Source organism: Pseudophryne corroboree, chromosome 8 (genome assembly GCF_028390025.1).
Source record: "Pseudophryne corroboree isolate aPseCor3 chromosome 8, aPseCor3.hap2, whole genome shotgun sequence".
Classification (NCBI taxonomy): Eukaryota; Metazoa; Chordata; class Amphibia; order Anura; family Myobatrachidae; genus Pseudophryne; species Pseudophryne corroboree.
Window position 1 is genome coordinate 32,023,959 of NC_086451.1, and position 16,068 is coordinate 32,040,026.

Below are 16,068 nucleotides of genomic sequence, written 5' to 3' on the forward strand. Positions count from 1 at the left end.
TGGCACTTATCACTGCTTTACACTTCTCCAGGCTTAATACATTTGCCCCAACATTCCCTAATTGAAATGAAGTACAGCGTGGAGTGTAATCAGGCGAATGCGGAGCATGTGTGAGATATTATATAGAGAGGTAGATACTGTATATAGATACAAAACTTTCCCTCACTGGATGTTCCTCACGTCAGCTTCAATTAATAATAATTTGTGACACGACAAGGTTAATCAATCTCCAACAGCCTTTTATTTATAAAATGTGTTTGTACACAGGTGACACACACATTCCTTATATACAGTACACCCCTGCTATTACACAGCCAAATACCCTGCTCACTCAGCCAGACGCGTCACCCACACGTGATCTCTACAGCTCCCCGGTCAGGCAGATCCGTATTTGGCCAGTAGTAGGGTCAGCGTTGGAATCTGGAAGCCAATAAACCATCTATAAAAAGGCACAAAAAGAACGCGAACCATTGTCTAGGAGAAACGCGCCGTTGGGTTAGGAGGGTGGAGAATTTGCAGCACAAGCCATGTGCACCAGTGGCTCTCCAACTGTTGTTGAACTACAAGTCCTAGCACAACTAGTGTTGGGAGGGCATTCTGGTACTTGTGGTTCCACAACTGCTGGAGGGGAAGTGTGTGTGTGTGTGTGTGTGTGTGTGTGTGTGTGTGTGTGTGTGTGTGTGTGTGTGTGTGGGAGGTACTCTGTTCTACAGTTCACTGCTGAGCAGGGACAAAAAAAACTTAAATTTTGGCAACGACTGAAACAAGATGGCAGCCACCATGCTAGACAGCTGGGTAAAGTGCAGGCACGTACAGGTTGGCTGGGCAAAAACTCACATTAGGCGGAGGGCTGTCTCTTTTATCAGAAATAAATATTACTGTCTATAATCAGCCACCCGCTTAGACTTTGTGTGCAAATCAGCAGATCAGGATTCGGGGTTGGTATGCGAGAGACTGGTCCAATCTATATTAATAATTTCTTACACTCTATGATAGGAAGACCTTAACCTAGAATTCTATGCCGGAGAAAACCTGGAAAACTATATACTTCCCTTCCCGTTGATTGGCTTGGCCTACGGCTTAGTAGATGAGGAGACTGTATTGTAATTTCCTGATCATTTTATTGCATAAGGAACCCCCCAAATTTAGCTACAACTGAAGTGGCGTGAAGACAAATGTGCAGCAGCCAATCAGATATCAATACTTGGCAGTCTAGTCTGGTCACGCCCAAAAAGCTATAATCTTATTGGCTGCTACCGGTTACAGCAACTTTACTGTACTTTCTCTATTACATAAGGCCCAGTGTCTGTTAGTTCCAGTATTATCAGCCCTGTTTCAACTTTGTTAATAAAGTTTGGAAAAAAAAAAAAAAATAGCCCGAGAGTGAACATTTTTAAAAAGTTTTTTACTTTATCTGAAATTCCTGCAAATTCTGTAACGGGCTGCTAATGGTTTATCCATGTCTATATTATATAGCCCGAATGGTGTTCATCCCTGGGTTTGCCCCGCTACAAGTAAGTCTTGCCTTTCTAGCTGGCGTTCCAGGTTCTTGGAGAGACATCAGGGGTTGTTTCTGCTACAACTTAATCACATTTACTAATTCTGTTCTGTTTTCCAGTTCCACAAATCGGTTTTTCTCTTCCAAGCACAACGGACCTCACTTCAGCCCCTTTTCATGACCGAGTACAGGGTTAGGCACACCTTCAGAATAGAGCTGACTCCATTACTAATGGTGCATGTGGGTTCCTGGTTTATACTCGGCATCTAACAAAAGCACTCAGATTAAAAGCCCAATTTGGTGTCACTTCTATTCAATAGACTCACTCCTGGTAACAAATGAACGGAAGCCGAACAAATGAACACAGATCTCTATTATCTAACGAGCAATATATGAGTGTTCTCCTACAGTGATCATTGATGGCCAACAGTGACTGCACCGGAAGCCTAATATAATGTAGCCATATTGGTTATTCTTATGTAATGACTCCCTTTGTATTATAACTTAGAAATAGATTGATCATCTCAAACCACTGCCATAAACAAAACATGAAATGTAGTTAAGGCTTTATAGTTTTGTTATCTTGTTTGGTTCTCCGTGACCTCCGTACAAAGCGAGCATAGAGGTCACCTGACCACTACGGTTATTGGCCCCCGACCAGTCACCGCATGCTATGGAGAGGTTAGCGCCCACAAGAACTACAGCCAGGACCGTACGAGGAGGAGGGACCCGGAGCACAGACGGTAAAGGCGGACCACCTCTCCAGTTTCTCAATCGGCTCAGCTGTTCTCCTGCGTCCTGTCTCCGCCGCGGCGTCTGGCCACTGAAAGCCGCTGCCGCAGGTCCATATCTGCCTCCTCGTCCTGTGGATTTGGAAACACAATCTTGTTAGTAGCTGGCTCAGTACTGAATCAATACTGTATGAATGGGACAGGTGCAATATGCTGCATGAAATGAAGTGTTTTGCTTGCAACTACATCGGAACACGGGAACTGGGATACAGCTATAACCTAAAAAGGACGATGTATATGCCGCAGAGAGAAAAATGAGAGTTATGGTAAAACTTACCTTTGTAAACTCTGTCTTCAAGGTCCATAGGGTCCACAGGGAGCCTGTGGGGCCCTATGGAACCCGAAGAGGAAACAGAGTTATGGTAAAACGTACCTTTATTTCGAGGTTCATAGGGTCCACAGAGCTACCATAGGGATGTCCTCTTCAACCACCTACACTCCATGGTATCCCTGTGGGGCCCTATGGAACCCAAAGAAGAGCTAGGGTAAAACTTACCTTACTTAGAGGTCCATAGGGTCCACAGGGCTACCATGGGGTGTAGGTGGTTGGAAAGGATATCCTCATAGTATCCCTGTGTAGCCCTATGGAACCTATAAAATAAATAAGGATTTCAGTACACTAACACCATACAGAATCCCGTCAGAAAGATGGCAGGTTCTGAGTGCCGACATGTACATAAGGTCAACAAGAATATCTTTTGCAGTCTTAATTATAAAAAACAGTCATTTATTTCTAGATAAAGTACACATTTGTATCTGCCACCAATCGTCTCCCTTGAATCTGGCTACAGAACAATTTTGTTTTCATCTCTGCACGAGCGATTGGGCTTCTGTCCAGTCGTCCTCAGTAAACGGCTCTGCTACACACATAATAAATTCAATCATGTTTAATCAGACTGATCACATAGCTACTAGGAGGATAATTGCAGCGTGTGCGCGATGTAGGGCAGCTGTGGTATTGTCTGACATGAACCGCGAGATTACAGTGCAGACGCTCACACAGCTTCATCCCCTCGCCGACGGACACAGCCGCTCCTAGTCCACAGCGTGGAAGGAACCTTGATGCGCTGAGTTTGCAATAATTAAATAAAAGAAAACGATCAGACTGAGCGATGTGATAATAGGACAAATAACAAGGTTACGGCTGGGCTAAAAGGGGAAATGTGGCCCAGACAAGAAGACCTCCCACAAACGCTCTCCGACTGTCAATTACTTTGCAAATCCTCTGCGAGCGGCATCATTAGTGAATTGATGCGACTGTGACGCACACGCATCAGACGATTAATATCGTCCTTGCACCCTTTTGTACGTCCGCAGGATCCCTGGCGGCTGATTGTCTGGGTTCAGAGATCCATCTACTTACACTATCCGAGACGTTGTCATTACTTTGGGTACTCAAGAAATTGAGATAATCCTCTTTCTTCAAGTCTGAAATATCTTCCTCTTCATATTCAGTCTGATAATCCGACTCATCTGTCAGAGAAAGAGACATTCACTTATATCAGGCAGGTTATATAGGTCACAGGCAATCTCACCAGCAGAACGCAGGGCAGACACTTGTGAGAGGGCACATAATGCATTTATGTAGCAATCCGACAGCTTGGAGAGGCCCCAGAAAATAGGGATGGGGGGGGGGGGGGGGGGGGCATACATTTGTTGGAGGACTATTGCTATTTTCTTCATAGACTTTAGGATCACCCCCATTAAATTATACTTTTCAGTTTCTATCCTAGAATATGTTGTATTTATTATGGGGGAGATATCTCAAGCCTTCTAAAAAAAAAAAAAAAGAAGTTTCCCCTCTTCTCCATTCTTTAGAAGGCTTGAGACATCTCCCCCTATACCTTAAAGTGATCATGACAACAACAGTAAAAAGGTGACTTCCGCTTCCTGTATGATCACGTGGCATAATGCACAATAATAAATAAAACAGACATTGTGCATTGAGAGACATGGCAGCCGCGCCGACTGACCAGGGAACACCCCCACAGCTGCCCATCTTGCGTCCATTGGAAGAATAATGGCCGATGTCAATTATTCCCATCACACTTCACATAAACCACCTCACGTAACCCACTTCCAGTGTAAACCATGGTGTCGTGGGTACACTGGTAATCTGTAGCAGAGGAACTGACCTATAGATGATTGTCCTCAGGAGAGAATCTGGTTCCCACCAGTCAAAGCAAATCAGATTGGATGGCTTGGAAAGCTCACGGTGGCCCTACAGTATATTCTTTACTTCAAAATCCCAAATGATTACTTTATCAGACCTCCCCTACAACAAAACGTGGTCATCTTAACTGTTTGGTGCCCGGTCCTCTTCAACCACCTACACCCCATGGTAACCCTGTGGAGACTATGGACCCTGAAGAAGAAATACAACCATGCTTCTAAATCCCCCACCCCCTGCCCTGTCCTGTCAGACGCCATAGCTTCCACTTGTCATACAATGCGAAGGTGCCCCCCGGATTCTTGTCCCATACTTGACTGGACCCCAATGCAATAGCTACACATGGCAAATTTATAATTTGTTATGAGCAGACCTGTTTAGCGCTCGCGCTACATTCGAGCGCTGCTTGCTACACCTCTGCTGGATCTTACTTTGCGTATTCAGAAAAGCACCAGACATTAAGAAAAATCTAGTTCACAACCACATACCACCACAAGCTTTGAAACAAACTAGTATAGATGGAAGCATTCCCAAGAGCGGCTTCTATTTTTGCGGGTTCTGCCAAGGATGCAGGAACGCGAAAATGCGAAGTACAAAACCCATTTCAGAATTCACATCATATACCACTAACAAGAAGTACCAAGTGAAAGAAAGATTGACCTGCACCAGCAAAGGGGTCATTTATCTCTTAGAATGTCCATGTAAAAAACAGTATGTAGGGAGGACAACAAGACCACTCAAGATACGAATAAATGAGCATATAAGGAACATTAAAAAGGGCTATGAGGATCATAGTCTGTCACGACATTATAAAGAAATACACAATAGTGAACCAGATACTCTGAAATTCATGGGCATACAAGGAGTACAACAAAATTGGAGGGGTGGAGACTTTGTACATCACATGAATACAACAGAGTTGAGATGGATATTTGAACTCAAGACCTTTGCACCACAGGGACATAACCTAGATAATGAAGTGAAGGCCATTATCTGCAATCAATGACGCATTTGTGATGAGATTCACACCCTACCATACTGACATATACTAGACAACAACCACTCCTCTCATACCCCCCCCCCCCCCTCAATTCATCCTTCCCCCCCCCCCCCCCCCAACACCGTCACTATGGGCCAAAAAACATTAGAAACAACGTATCTACATCAATCCTACATGAGTCAGCTCCACTAAATACATACGGATATAGGAGACTGACCATATCCAATACCATATATTCCATTTATTTCACACCCCAATCTCAGGAAATTAAGTTTTTACTCCCATCGCCCATTCTTTCAAGACATCATTATGAAAATACAACATGTGTCAGAAAAAGCAATACAGAAGCATATCAACACCTGAGCCTATGATACTAACAAATTCATTTTAAAATGATGATAAGTGGGGAGATCAAAATACACCACTAACTAAGTTAGGTTTAATAATACGACCACCAACATTCCATATTAACAAAGAACAATACCCAAGGATTTTCGTTCCCATCCCACACATTGATTACACTTCAAGCTCCCCTCTATATCTATCCAACGTGATTGAGGTCTAGATAGACCAATAAGAAACAGACAAAACCACAAGGAGGCGTATACCGGCATGTGAACCAATGAGACTGAACCTTTCCCCTTTTTAAGGGTGATACGATCTGTGAACATTACATACAAATCCCTGGAAGAAGACCCCTAGAGGGTTGAAACGCGTTGGGCTTATACTATCAAACCACCACACTCACACCGATACCGTACTGACAGTACGGGCCGTGGAAATCCTGCAAGACATTGCCGAGCGGGGGTCACGTGACTCCCCTACCCGGAAGAAGACATCAGCGACGGAGAAATACCCGAAGGAGGAGAGGTAAGCCGGTGGGGTGTTTTGCCGAGTCGATCAGCGGAGGAGGGGGGAGAGACAGGTTAGCAGCTCCGGTCCCGGCGGACGAAGTGCAGTGACGGCTCTAAACAAGCCCACACTGCTAATCGCCGCTAGTTCAGTCCCTGTGGCGGCTGGATCCCCCATCACTGTCCGAACCAGGACAGGGGTGAGTGCATCCCTTCCCACGGGGCCTGTGCAGTCCAGTGCTCCCTGTCCCCTTACCCTCCCCGCACCAGGCGCACCCTGAACCCCGGGGAAACACCGCAATCACCGTAAGCAAGTTACCATCAGCTGCTCGAGCCGTTTAGTCAGCGGGACGCCGCTGACTACTCTGTAAATGACTTTTATTGCTGCATAACCACTTGAGTAACATAATCAGCTGGGTCACAGCCAAAGAGACTTTTCTTTCCATTTCTTTCATTTTTTTCATCTTTTTCACTTTTTTTCATTTTTTCTTGACTTATATATATATCAGTGGCGTGCGGTGAGGTCAGTGGCTGGTGAGGCACTGCAGCCATAATGTCCACCGAATCCTGCCGATGACCCCTACCGCCGCCGAGCCACTGCCCGCTACTGCCCCTGAGCCGATGCCCACTGCCACCATCAATTGCCTACAAACTCGCCCACCATCAACTGACCCAGCCCTCTGCCACTAATTTGCATCTCAGTCCGATGCCGCCACTGCCCGCTGCCTGCCTGCTCATTATACTTGTGATATATTGTAAATTTTTATAGAAAAATAAATAAAAATTAGTGTTTGGGACTGGGAAGGGAGTGGAAGGAGGACATGAATGCAATTTTGTTATTCAGGGCTTCCATTAACTTAACAGCACCGTGGATGCGGCGCTATTAAGTTTATGGAAGTCCTGGACAACAAAATAACCAGCAGTGGGTGACAGGGAGAGGGTGACGCCAGAGAGAGGGTGACAACAGTGGGTGACAGGGAGTGGGTGACGCCAGGGAGAGGGTGACAGGAAAAGCGTTATGCCAGGGAGAGAGTCACCAGGGAGAGGGTGACAGCAGTGGGTGATGCCAAGGAGAAGGTGACGGGGAGGGAGATGCCAGGGAGAGCGTGGCAGCAGTGGGTGACGCCGGAGAAACGGTGGCTGTAGTGGGTGACAGGGAGATGCCAGGAAAAGGGTAACAGCAGTAGCAGCGGGTGAGAGTGTAAAAGAGAGAAGTAAAGGGTGATGGGATCAGACAGTGAATGATAATTATATTGGTATTTACTTACATGGACCTGCCTGGGCCTAGAACTGCGGGGCTCGACGGTGACAAAAGCAGCCTGAACAGGAATCCGGGGACGGAAGAGAGAGAGAGTGAGAGAAGAGGGGAGAAGCGGGGGATCGTGGCCCCGCTCCCTCTCTGGCCAGACTGAACTCACTGGGGTATATTTACTAAGGTCCCGATTTCATTCGAGTTGGCTTTTTTTTCTAAGTGTGATCTCAGGAATTTAATAAACACAAATCTCGGCAGTATTGGGGCTATTCGTATTGACTTGAGATACACTGCCGACCACACAAATACGAATCAATAGACCCATCGATCAAACACGGCTGTTATTTAATAGTACTCGGTAATTTACTAAGGATTTGTATTCTCAATCACTGCCGACAATAGCCAAACACTGCCAGGGAAGCATGGAATTCATAAAAAAAATGGAGCTTTCAAATAGACCTGCTTTTTGCTGGCGTGTTGTGATAGTCATGCATGGATCAGTGAGATCCGTGCATGCGAATCTGTGGAAAAGGCTGTGAATGTGTTAAAATTTAAAAAAAAAGAAATGCGTGGGGTCCCCCCTCCTAAGTATAACCAGCCTCGGGCTCTTTGAGCCGGTCCTGGTTGTTTAAATACTGGGAAGAAAATTGGACAAGGGTTCCCCGTATTTAGACAACCAGCACCAGGCCCTTAGTCCGGTCCTGGTTCCAAAAATATGGGGGACAAAAGATGTAGGGGTCCCCCGTATTTTTAAAACCAGCACCGGGCTCCACTAGCCAGGGAGATAATGCCACAGCCGGGGAACACTTTTATATTGGTCCCTGCGGCCGTGGCATTACCCCCCCAACTAGTCACCTCTGGCCGGGGTTCCCTGGAGGAGTGGGACCCCTTAAATCAAGGGGTCCCCCCCTCCAGGCACCCAAGGGCCAGGGGTGAAGCCCGGGGCTGTCCCCAGCACCCCTGGGCGGTGGGTGCCGGGCTGATAGCCATAAGTGTTTAAAAAAAAGATATTGTTTTTTGTTGTGGAACTACAAGGCCCAGCAAGCCCCCCCCGCTTGCTGATACTTGGAGAACAACAAGTACCAGCATGCGGGAAAATAACGGGCCCGCTGATACCCGTAGTTCTACAACAACAAAAATACCCAAATAAAAACACAACACACACACCGTGAAAGTAAAACTTTATTAAAACACACTTACACACTCACACATACTTACCTACATCCAACGCCGAGAATCACGTCCACTTGTCCAGTAGAATCCACTTAGCGATACCTGTAAAAATGAGAGAGATTACTTACCTACATCCCACGCCGAGAATCACGTCCACTTGTCCAGTAGAATCCAATTAGGGGTACCTGTAAAAATGAGAGAGAGAAAGAGAGAGAGAGAGAGAGAGAGAGAGAGAGATTACTTACCTACATACTACGCCGAGAATCACGTCCACTTGAATCCAATAGGGGTACCTGTAGGGAAGAGAGAGAGAAAAAAAATAGAGAGAGAGAAAACACACACCGAGTGACACTGAGAGAAAGACTAAGCAGGCGATAAGGTGGGTACACACTGATAGATATATCTGCCGATCAATTGATCGTCAGATATATCTATGGACGGATCGGGCAGTGTGCTGTGCATACACACTGCCCGATACGGCGGGGACTGACGTCATGAACTGGGCGGACGTGTACACACGCCCGCCCAGTTCGGCTGTCAATCACCGCCGGCTGCCGCAGCATGTGTACGGGCAGCCGGCTGGTCACCCGTACACACACAACGACGCGCCAATATATCGGTAGATTTATTGGCCGTCGGCTGTGTTCCAGGGCTGACGCGATATGTCTGTGAACAACGGAGTTCACAGAAATATCGCCCGTACACACTGGCCGACGGACCCGCGATATATCGGCCAGTGTGTACCCACCTTAAGAGACTGACAGAGAGGGAAACAGAAAAATAGAGAGAATCAGAACAACAGAAATACAGAGGGGGGGGGGGGGGGGGGGAGAGGGGGGAGACTGACACTGACCTGGATGAAGGTGCAGCCGGCCTCCAGCTGTTCCTTTTCTTTAGCATCTGCCCGGCGCAGGGAGAGTGTGCCACAGGAGGGGGGGACATCACGGCCTCCAGCTGCTCCTTCACTTAGGCATCGGTCCGGCGCAGGGAGAGCGTGCCACAGGACGGGAGGCGGGGGGGGGGAGGGGGGCGCGGAAGCTCCCGCATCACATCACGGCCTCGGTCCGGCGCAGGGAGAATGTGACATAGGAGGCATCACTCAGTCCGGTGCAGGGAGAGTGTGACACGGGAGGGGGGGCGGAAGCGCCCGCATCACATCACGGCCTCGGTCCGGCGCAGGGAGAATGTGACACTGGAGGGGGGGCGGAAGCGCCTGCATCACATCACCGAGGACTCGGAGCTTACAGCGACGGGACGGGAGCTTACAGCGACGGGAGGTGAGCGCTCATACCGCAGCGCCTGTGTGATTGGACAGCGGATCCAGGGCTGGATCCGCTAGTCCAATCACATGTGCCCCTCTCAACGAGGCACTTATTCTAGTGCCGCTTTCATGTACTTTATCAATGGGCTTTTAGAGCCCAGTGCTTGGCCCCGCCCCCCGCATTATCTCCATTCCCATTGACAACGGGAGGCACTGTTATCAGTGCCTCCAAAACGATTTAAATGTCTAAAAATGAATACAAAAATATAACAAAGATACTTATGACACAGTATATGTGTCATAAGTATCTTCCTTGTATTGTTTCACTCAGTAATGACAGGGGAGGCACTGCCTCCCCTGCCTCCCCTGACTGCACGTCCCTGATATATATATATATATATATATATATATATATATATTCAGTTTTCCCAAGCAACACATATATATATTTATAATCTTTTTCATATTTTTTCATTAATATATATATTTATCAATGCATGTACACGAACTATACGTTTGTGTCCTTTACTAACAATAAAACTTTGATTTATTTTTCTGAAATTTTAGTTTCACAGCATCATCATTTACATACCCACATAGGTTGAGCGCTACAACCCATGAATTGTTACTTTGCAGCATATCACAAGCACCACTACACCCCATTGTTCCCTGTGGAACCCTATGTACCCTGCTACAGAAATTGTAGATAGTTAAAAGTGGCACAAGAACGTGGCCTAACGGTTGTGCACAATTACTGTACCTGCAGGGAACACTTTTTTCTCTTCTACCCTTTTGCCCACTGAACTCCCCCCACTTCCCCAGTGGGAGGACGGAGGTGATTAGGGCTGAATGAAGTCACGTATATGAGACATAACGGCTCTTTCCGTCAGAGCAGCACTGCCAGGAATCAGCAGGAAAAGGGAAGCAGGGCTTAATTAACATAGGGATTAAAAATTAAATCTAAAAAAAAAAACAAAAAACACACAACAGGAAAAAATGTCATTTGAAATTGCAAAAATAAAACATAAAGGTCCTAATTCAGACCGATCGCTAGGGTGCATTTTTTACGTCCCTGCGATCAGGTAGTCGCCGCCTACAGGGGGAGGGTATTGGCTGTGTGCAGGTGTGCGAACGCATGTGTAGCAGAAGTGCACAAACATCAGTTTACTCAGCTGCTGCGATGATCGGGGCCGGAGCTGATGTCAGAAACCCTCCCTCCAAACGGCTGGTCCCTCCTGCGTTTTCCCGGACCCTCCTTTAAAACGGTCAGTTGCCACCCACAAAGGCCCTCTTCCTGTCACTCTCCTTGCGATCGCTTTTTACGCACCATCCCGTCGCTATGCACCGATGCCCGGTGCAGTCGTCCGACGCCCCTGCGCACTGCGGTGCACACGCATGCGCAGTTCGGACCTGATCGCAGGCTGTGAGAAAACGCAGCCTAGCGATCAGGTCTGAATTACCCCCAAAATGATGTTTCTCTTTTAAAAAAGATCACAGCTGTGTGTTTAAATTAAAAAGACTTATCCCTGATTTATGCATCCCCGTCCCCCCAGCGGTGAGTTACCCCATTACGGCAGATCTCCATACACCGCTGGATATACAGTCAGATGGAACACATGTGGTGCCGTGCACCGGCGACTCTGCAGCCAGGACGCGGTACCGGAGCTGGAACACCGTTCACAGTAGAGATTTCTATTACAGGATAAGATGGATCTGAGCCAATGAGCGCAGCTCCAGATGTCCCCTCTTCCTTTCATACAAACTAATTGATGGTCTCCTCCAATTGCTTAATGAATATGTTTGGCTTAACAGACGTCGGAGTTTAATAGGTTTTGGGAAGAGAAATAGAGCGGCTGCGACGCTGAGCCCTGGGCAGCTCGGAGCACATGAGATAACCAATGGAAATCACTGGAGGAATTAATGGATAAAGAGGACGCTACGTGCTCTCAGTGGGAGTGTACAGAATCATGTAGCCATTTACTGGAATCTAGTAATATTGATGGGAGAACGTGGCCCAGCCGGATATCTCGCCGGGGAGCACAACCGTTATGTACAACTCAGAATGTTCAGTTAGAGCCAGAAGAGAGAGCAGGGGGGTGAAACTGACCTCCCCCAATTGTACAGTCCCTACTCCTTACCATCTCTGCAACACTTAACCCACAAAATGTGCACAAAGGTACAATGCATCGTTCAGCCTTCCCCTGGCTTTCTAATGAAGCCAAAAACCATAGTGTGGTGGAGCACTCCCTCCCCCTCCCCCCTCCCCTGCTCTTTCGTGATCACAAATGCCACAATTCCTGATATAGGACAATCGGCTCAAATAATCTGAAATGTGAAGGGTTCCGGCATCTGAGGAGGCGCAATTGCTGGCATGACGGTAGTTAGGCCAAGGGGTACCTGGACGAGGGGGGTGGATACCCCATCCAGGCCTGGCTTTGGGGCTCGGAAGTGCAGGGAAAGCTCCAATGAATGGCCTAGGTTTAGTGATGGCGTGTATACGGGAGTTGCGGGCAATGCACATATCTGGCTGAAATCTCTTCCACCAGGGATAGGGCTGGTGCGCGCCGATAACGATGGGCACTAGTGACGAGTGTACAGACGGGCAGTGAGGTGGCAGAGATGGGGGCAGCTCTGCATGTGGAAGCTAATTCGCATTTAATGGTGCGCACGTGTAATAGCGTCAGACTTACGCGCACCTCTGCCTTGCTTGCCCCACTGTTTCCACATTAGGTTAAAAAAATAAGAATTTACTTACCGATAATTCTATTTCTCATAGTCCGTAGTGGATGCTGGGAACTCCGTAAGGACCATGGGGAATAGCGGCTCCGCAGGGGACTGGGCACAAAAAGTAAAAGCTTTAGACTAGCTGGTGTGCACTGGCTCCTCCCCCTATGACCCTCCTCCAAGCCTCAGTTAAGATACTGTGCCCGGACGAGCGTACATAATAAGGAAGGATCTTGAATCCCGGGTAAGACTCATACCAGCCACACCAATCACACCGTACAACTCGTGATCTGAACCCAGTTAACAGTATGATAACCGTAGGAGCCTCTGAAAAGATGGCTTCCAACAATAAACAACCCGATTTGTTTGTAACAATAACTATATACAAGTATTGCAGACAATCCGCACTTGGGATGGGCGCCCAGCATCCACTACGGACTATGAGAAATAGAATTATCGGTAAGTAAATTCTTATTTTCTCTGACTTCCTAGTGGATGCTGGGAACTCCGTAAGGACCATGGGGATTATACCAAAGCTCCCAAACGGGCGGGAGAGTGCGGATGACTCTGCAGCACCGAATGAGAGAACTCCAGGTCCTCCTCAGCCAGGGTATCAAATTTGTAGAATTTAGCAAACGTGTTTGCCCCTGACCAAGTAGCTGCTCGGCAAAGTTGTAAAGCCGAGACCCCTCGGGCAGCCGCCCAAGATAAGCCCACCTTCCTTGTGGAATGGGCTTTTACAGATTTTGGCTGTGGCAGGCCTGCCACAGAATGTGCAAGTTGAATTGTACTACAAATCCAACGAGCAATCGTCTGCTTAGAAGCAGGAGCACCCAGCTTGTTGGGTGCATACAGTATAAACAGCGAGTCAGATTTTCTGACTCCAGCCGTCCTGGAAACATATTTTTAGGGCCCTGACTACGTCCAGCAACTTGGAGTCCTCCAAGTCCCTAGTAGCCACAGGTACCACAATAGGTTGATTCATGTGAAACGCTGAAAACCACCTTAGGGAGAAATTGAGGACGAGTCCTCAATTCCGCCCTATCCGAATGAAATATCAGGTAAGGGCTTTTATAGGATAAAGCCGCCAATTCTGATACGCGCCTGGCTGAAGCCAGGGCCAACAACATTACCACTTTCCATGTGAGATATTTCAAATCCACTGTGGCAAGTGGTTCAAACCAATGTGATTTTAGGAACCCTAAAACTACATTGAGATCCCAAGGTGCCACTGGAGGCACAAAAGGAGGCTGTATATGCAGTACCCCTTTGACAAACGTCTGAACTTCAGGCACTGAAGCCAGTTCTTTCTGGAAGAAGATCGAGAGGGCCGAAATTTGAACCTTAATGGATCCTAATTTTAGGCCCATAGACAATCCTGCTTGCAGGAAATGTAGGAAACGACCCAGTTGAAATTCCTCCGTAGGGGCCTTCTTGGCCTCACACCACGCAACATATTTTCGCCAAATGCGATGATAATGTTTTGCAGTTACATCCTTCCTGGCCTTGATCAGGGTAGGGATGACTTCATCTGGAATGCCTTTTTCCTTCAGGATCCGGCGTTCAACCGCCATGCCGTCAAACGCAGCCGCGGTAAGTCTTGGAACAGACAAGGTCCCTGCTGGAGCAGGTCCTTCCTTAGAGGTAGAGGCCACGGGTCCTCCGTGAGCATCTCTTGCAGCTCCGGGTACCAAGTTCTTCTTGGCCAATCCGGAGCCACGAGTATCGTTCTTACTCCTCTCCTTCTTATGATTCTCAGTACTTTTGGTATGAGAGGAAGAGGAGGGAACACATATACCGACTGGAACACCCACGGAGTTACCAGAGCGTCCACCGCTATTGCCTGAGGGTCCCTTGACCTGGCGCAATATCTGTCCAGCTTCTTGTTGAGACGGGACGCCATCATGTCCACCTTTGGTTTTTCCCAACGGTTTACAATCACTTGGAAGACTTCTGGATGAAGTCCCCACTCCCCCGGGTGGAGGTCGTGTCTGCTGAGGAAGTCTGCTTCCCAGTTGTCCACTCCCGGAATGAACACTGCTGACAGTGCTATCACATGATTTTCCGCCCAGCGGAGAATCCTTGCAGCTTCTGCCATTGCCCTCCTGCTTCTTGTGCCGCCCTGTCTGTTTACGTGGGCGACCGCCGTGATGTTGTCCGACTGGATCAATACCGATTGACCCTGAAGCAGAGGCCTTGCTTGACTTAGGGCATTGTAAATGGCCCTTAGCTCTAGGATATTTATGTGAAGAGACGTTTCCATGCTTGACCACAAGCCCTGGAAATTTCTTCCCTGTGTGACTGCTCCCCAGCCTCTCAGGCTGGCATCCGTGGTTACCAGCATCCAATCCTGAATGCCGAATCTGCGGCCCTCTAGAAGATGAGCCTTCTGTAACCACCACAGGAGAGATACCCTTGTCCTTGGAGATAGGGTTATCCGCTGATGCATCTGAAGATGCGATCCAGACCATTTGTCCAGCAGATCCCACTGAAAGGTTCTTGCATGGAATCTTCCGAATGGAATCGCTTCGTAAGAAGCCACCATTTTTCCCAGGACTCTCGTGCACTGATGCACTGACACTTGTCCTGGTTTTAGGAGGTTCCTGACTAGCTCGGATAACTCCCTGGCCTTCTCCTCCGGGAGAAACACCTTTTTCTGGACTGTGTCCAGAATCATCCCTAGGAACAGCAGACGTGTTGTTGGAATCAGCTGTGATTTTGGGATATTTAGAATCCACCCGTGCTGACGTAGCACTACCTGAGATAGTGCTACTCCGACTTCTAACTGTTCCCTGGACCTTGCCCTTATCAGGAGATCGTCCAAGTAAGGGATAATTAATACGCCTTTTCTTCGAAGAAGAATCATCATTTCGGCCATTACCTTGGTAAAGACCCGTGGTGCCGTGGACAATCCAAACGGCAGCGTCTGAAACTGATAATGACAGTTTTGTATCACAAACCTGAGGTACCCTTGGTGAGAAGGGTAGATTGGGACATGGAGATAAGCATCCTTGATGTCTAGAGATACCATATAGTCCCCTTCTTCCAGGTTCGCTATCACTGCTCTGAGTGACTCCATCTTGAATTTGAACCTTTTTATGTAAGTGTTCAAAGATTTTAGATTTAAAATTGGTCTCACCGAGCCGTCCGGCTTCGGTACCACAAACAGCGTGGAATAATACCCCTTTCCCTGTTGTAGGAGGGGTACCTTGATTATCACGTGCTGGGAATACAGCTTGTGAATAGCTTCCAATACTGCCTCCCTGTCGGAGGGAGACGTTGGTAGAGCAGACTTCAGGAACCGGCGAGGGGGAGACGTCTCGAATTCCAATTTGTACCCCTGTGATA

General features: G+C 47.8%; 1 protein-coding gene across 3 annotated transcripts in view; it reads right to left on the bottom strand.

Moving 5' to 3' along the window:
• Window positions 1–222: 222 nt before the first annotated feature.
• The window catches only part of PNPLA7 (patatin like phospholipase domain containing 7), a 258,686-nt gene continuing 242,840 nt past the window's right edge, over window positions 223–16,068 (bottom strand). For all 3 annotated transcript variants that reach the window (XM_063936182.1, XM_063936180.1, XM_063936181.1), the window contains 2 exons: window positions 3,653–3,762; window positions 223–2,361 (listed from right to left, as the gene is read on the bottom strand). In XM_063936182.1, the coding sequence (XP_063792252.1) occupies window positions 2,278–2,361; window positions 3,653–3,762 (194 nt within the window). In that variant the 3' untranslated portion in view covers window positions 223–2,277. The remainder of the gene's footprint in view (window positions 2,362–3,652; window positions 3,763–16,068) is intronic.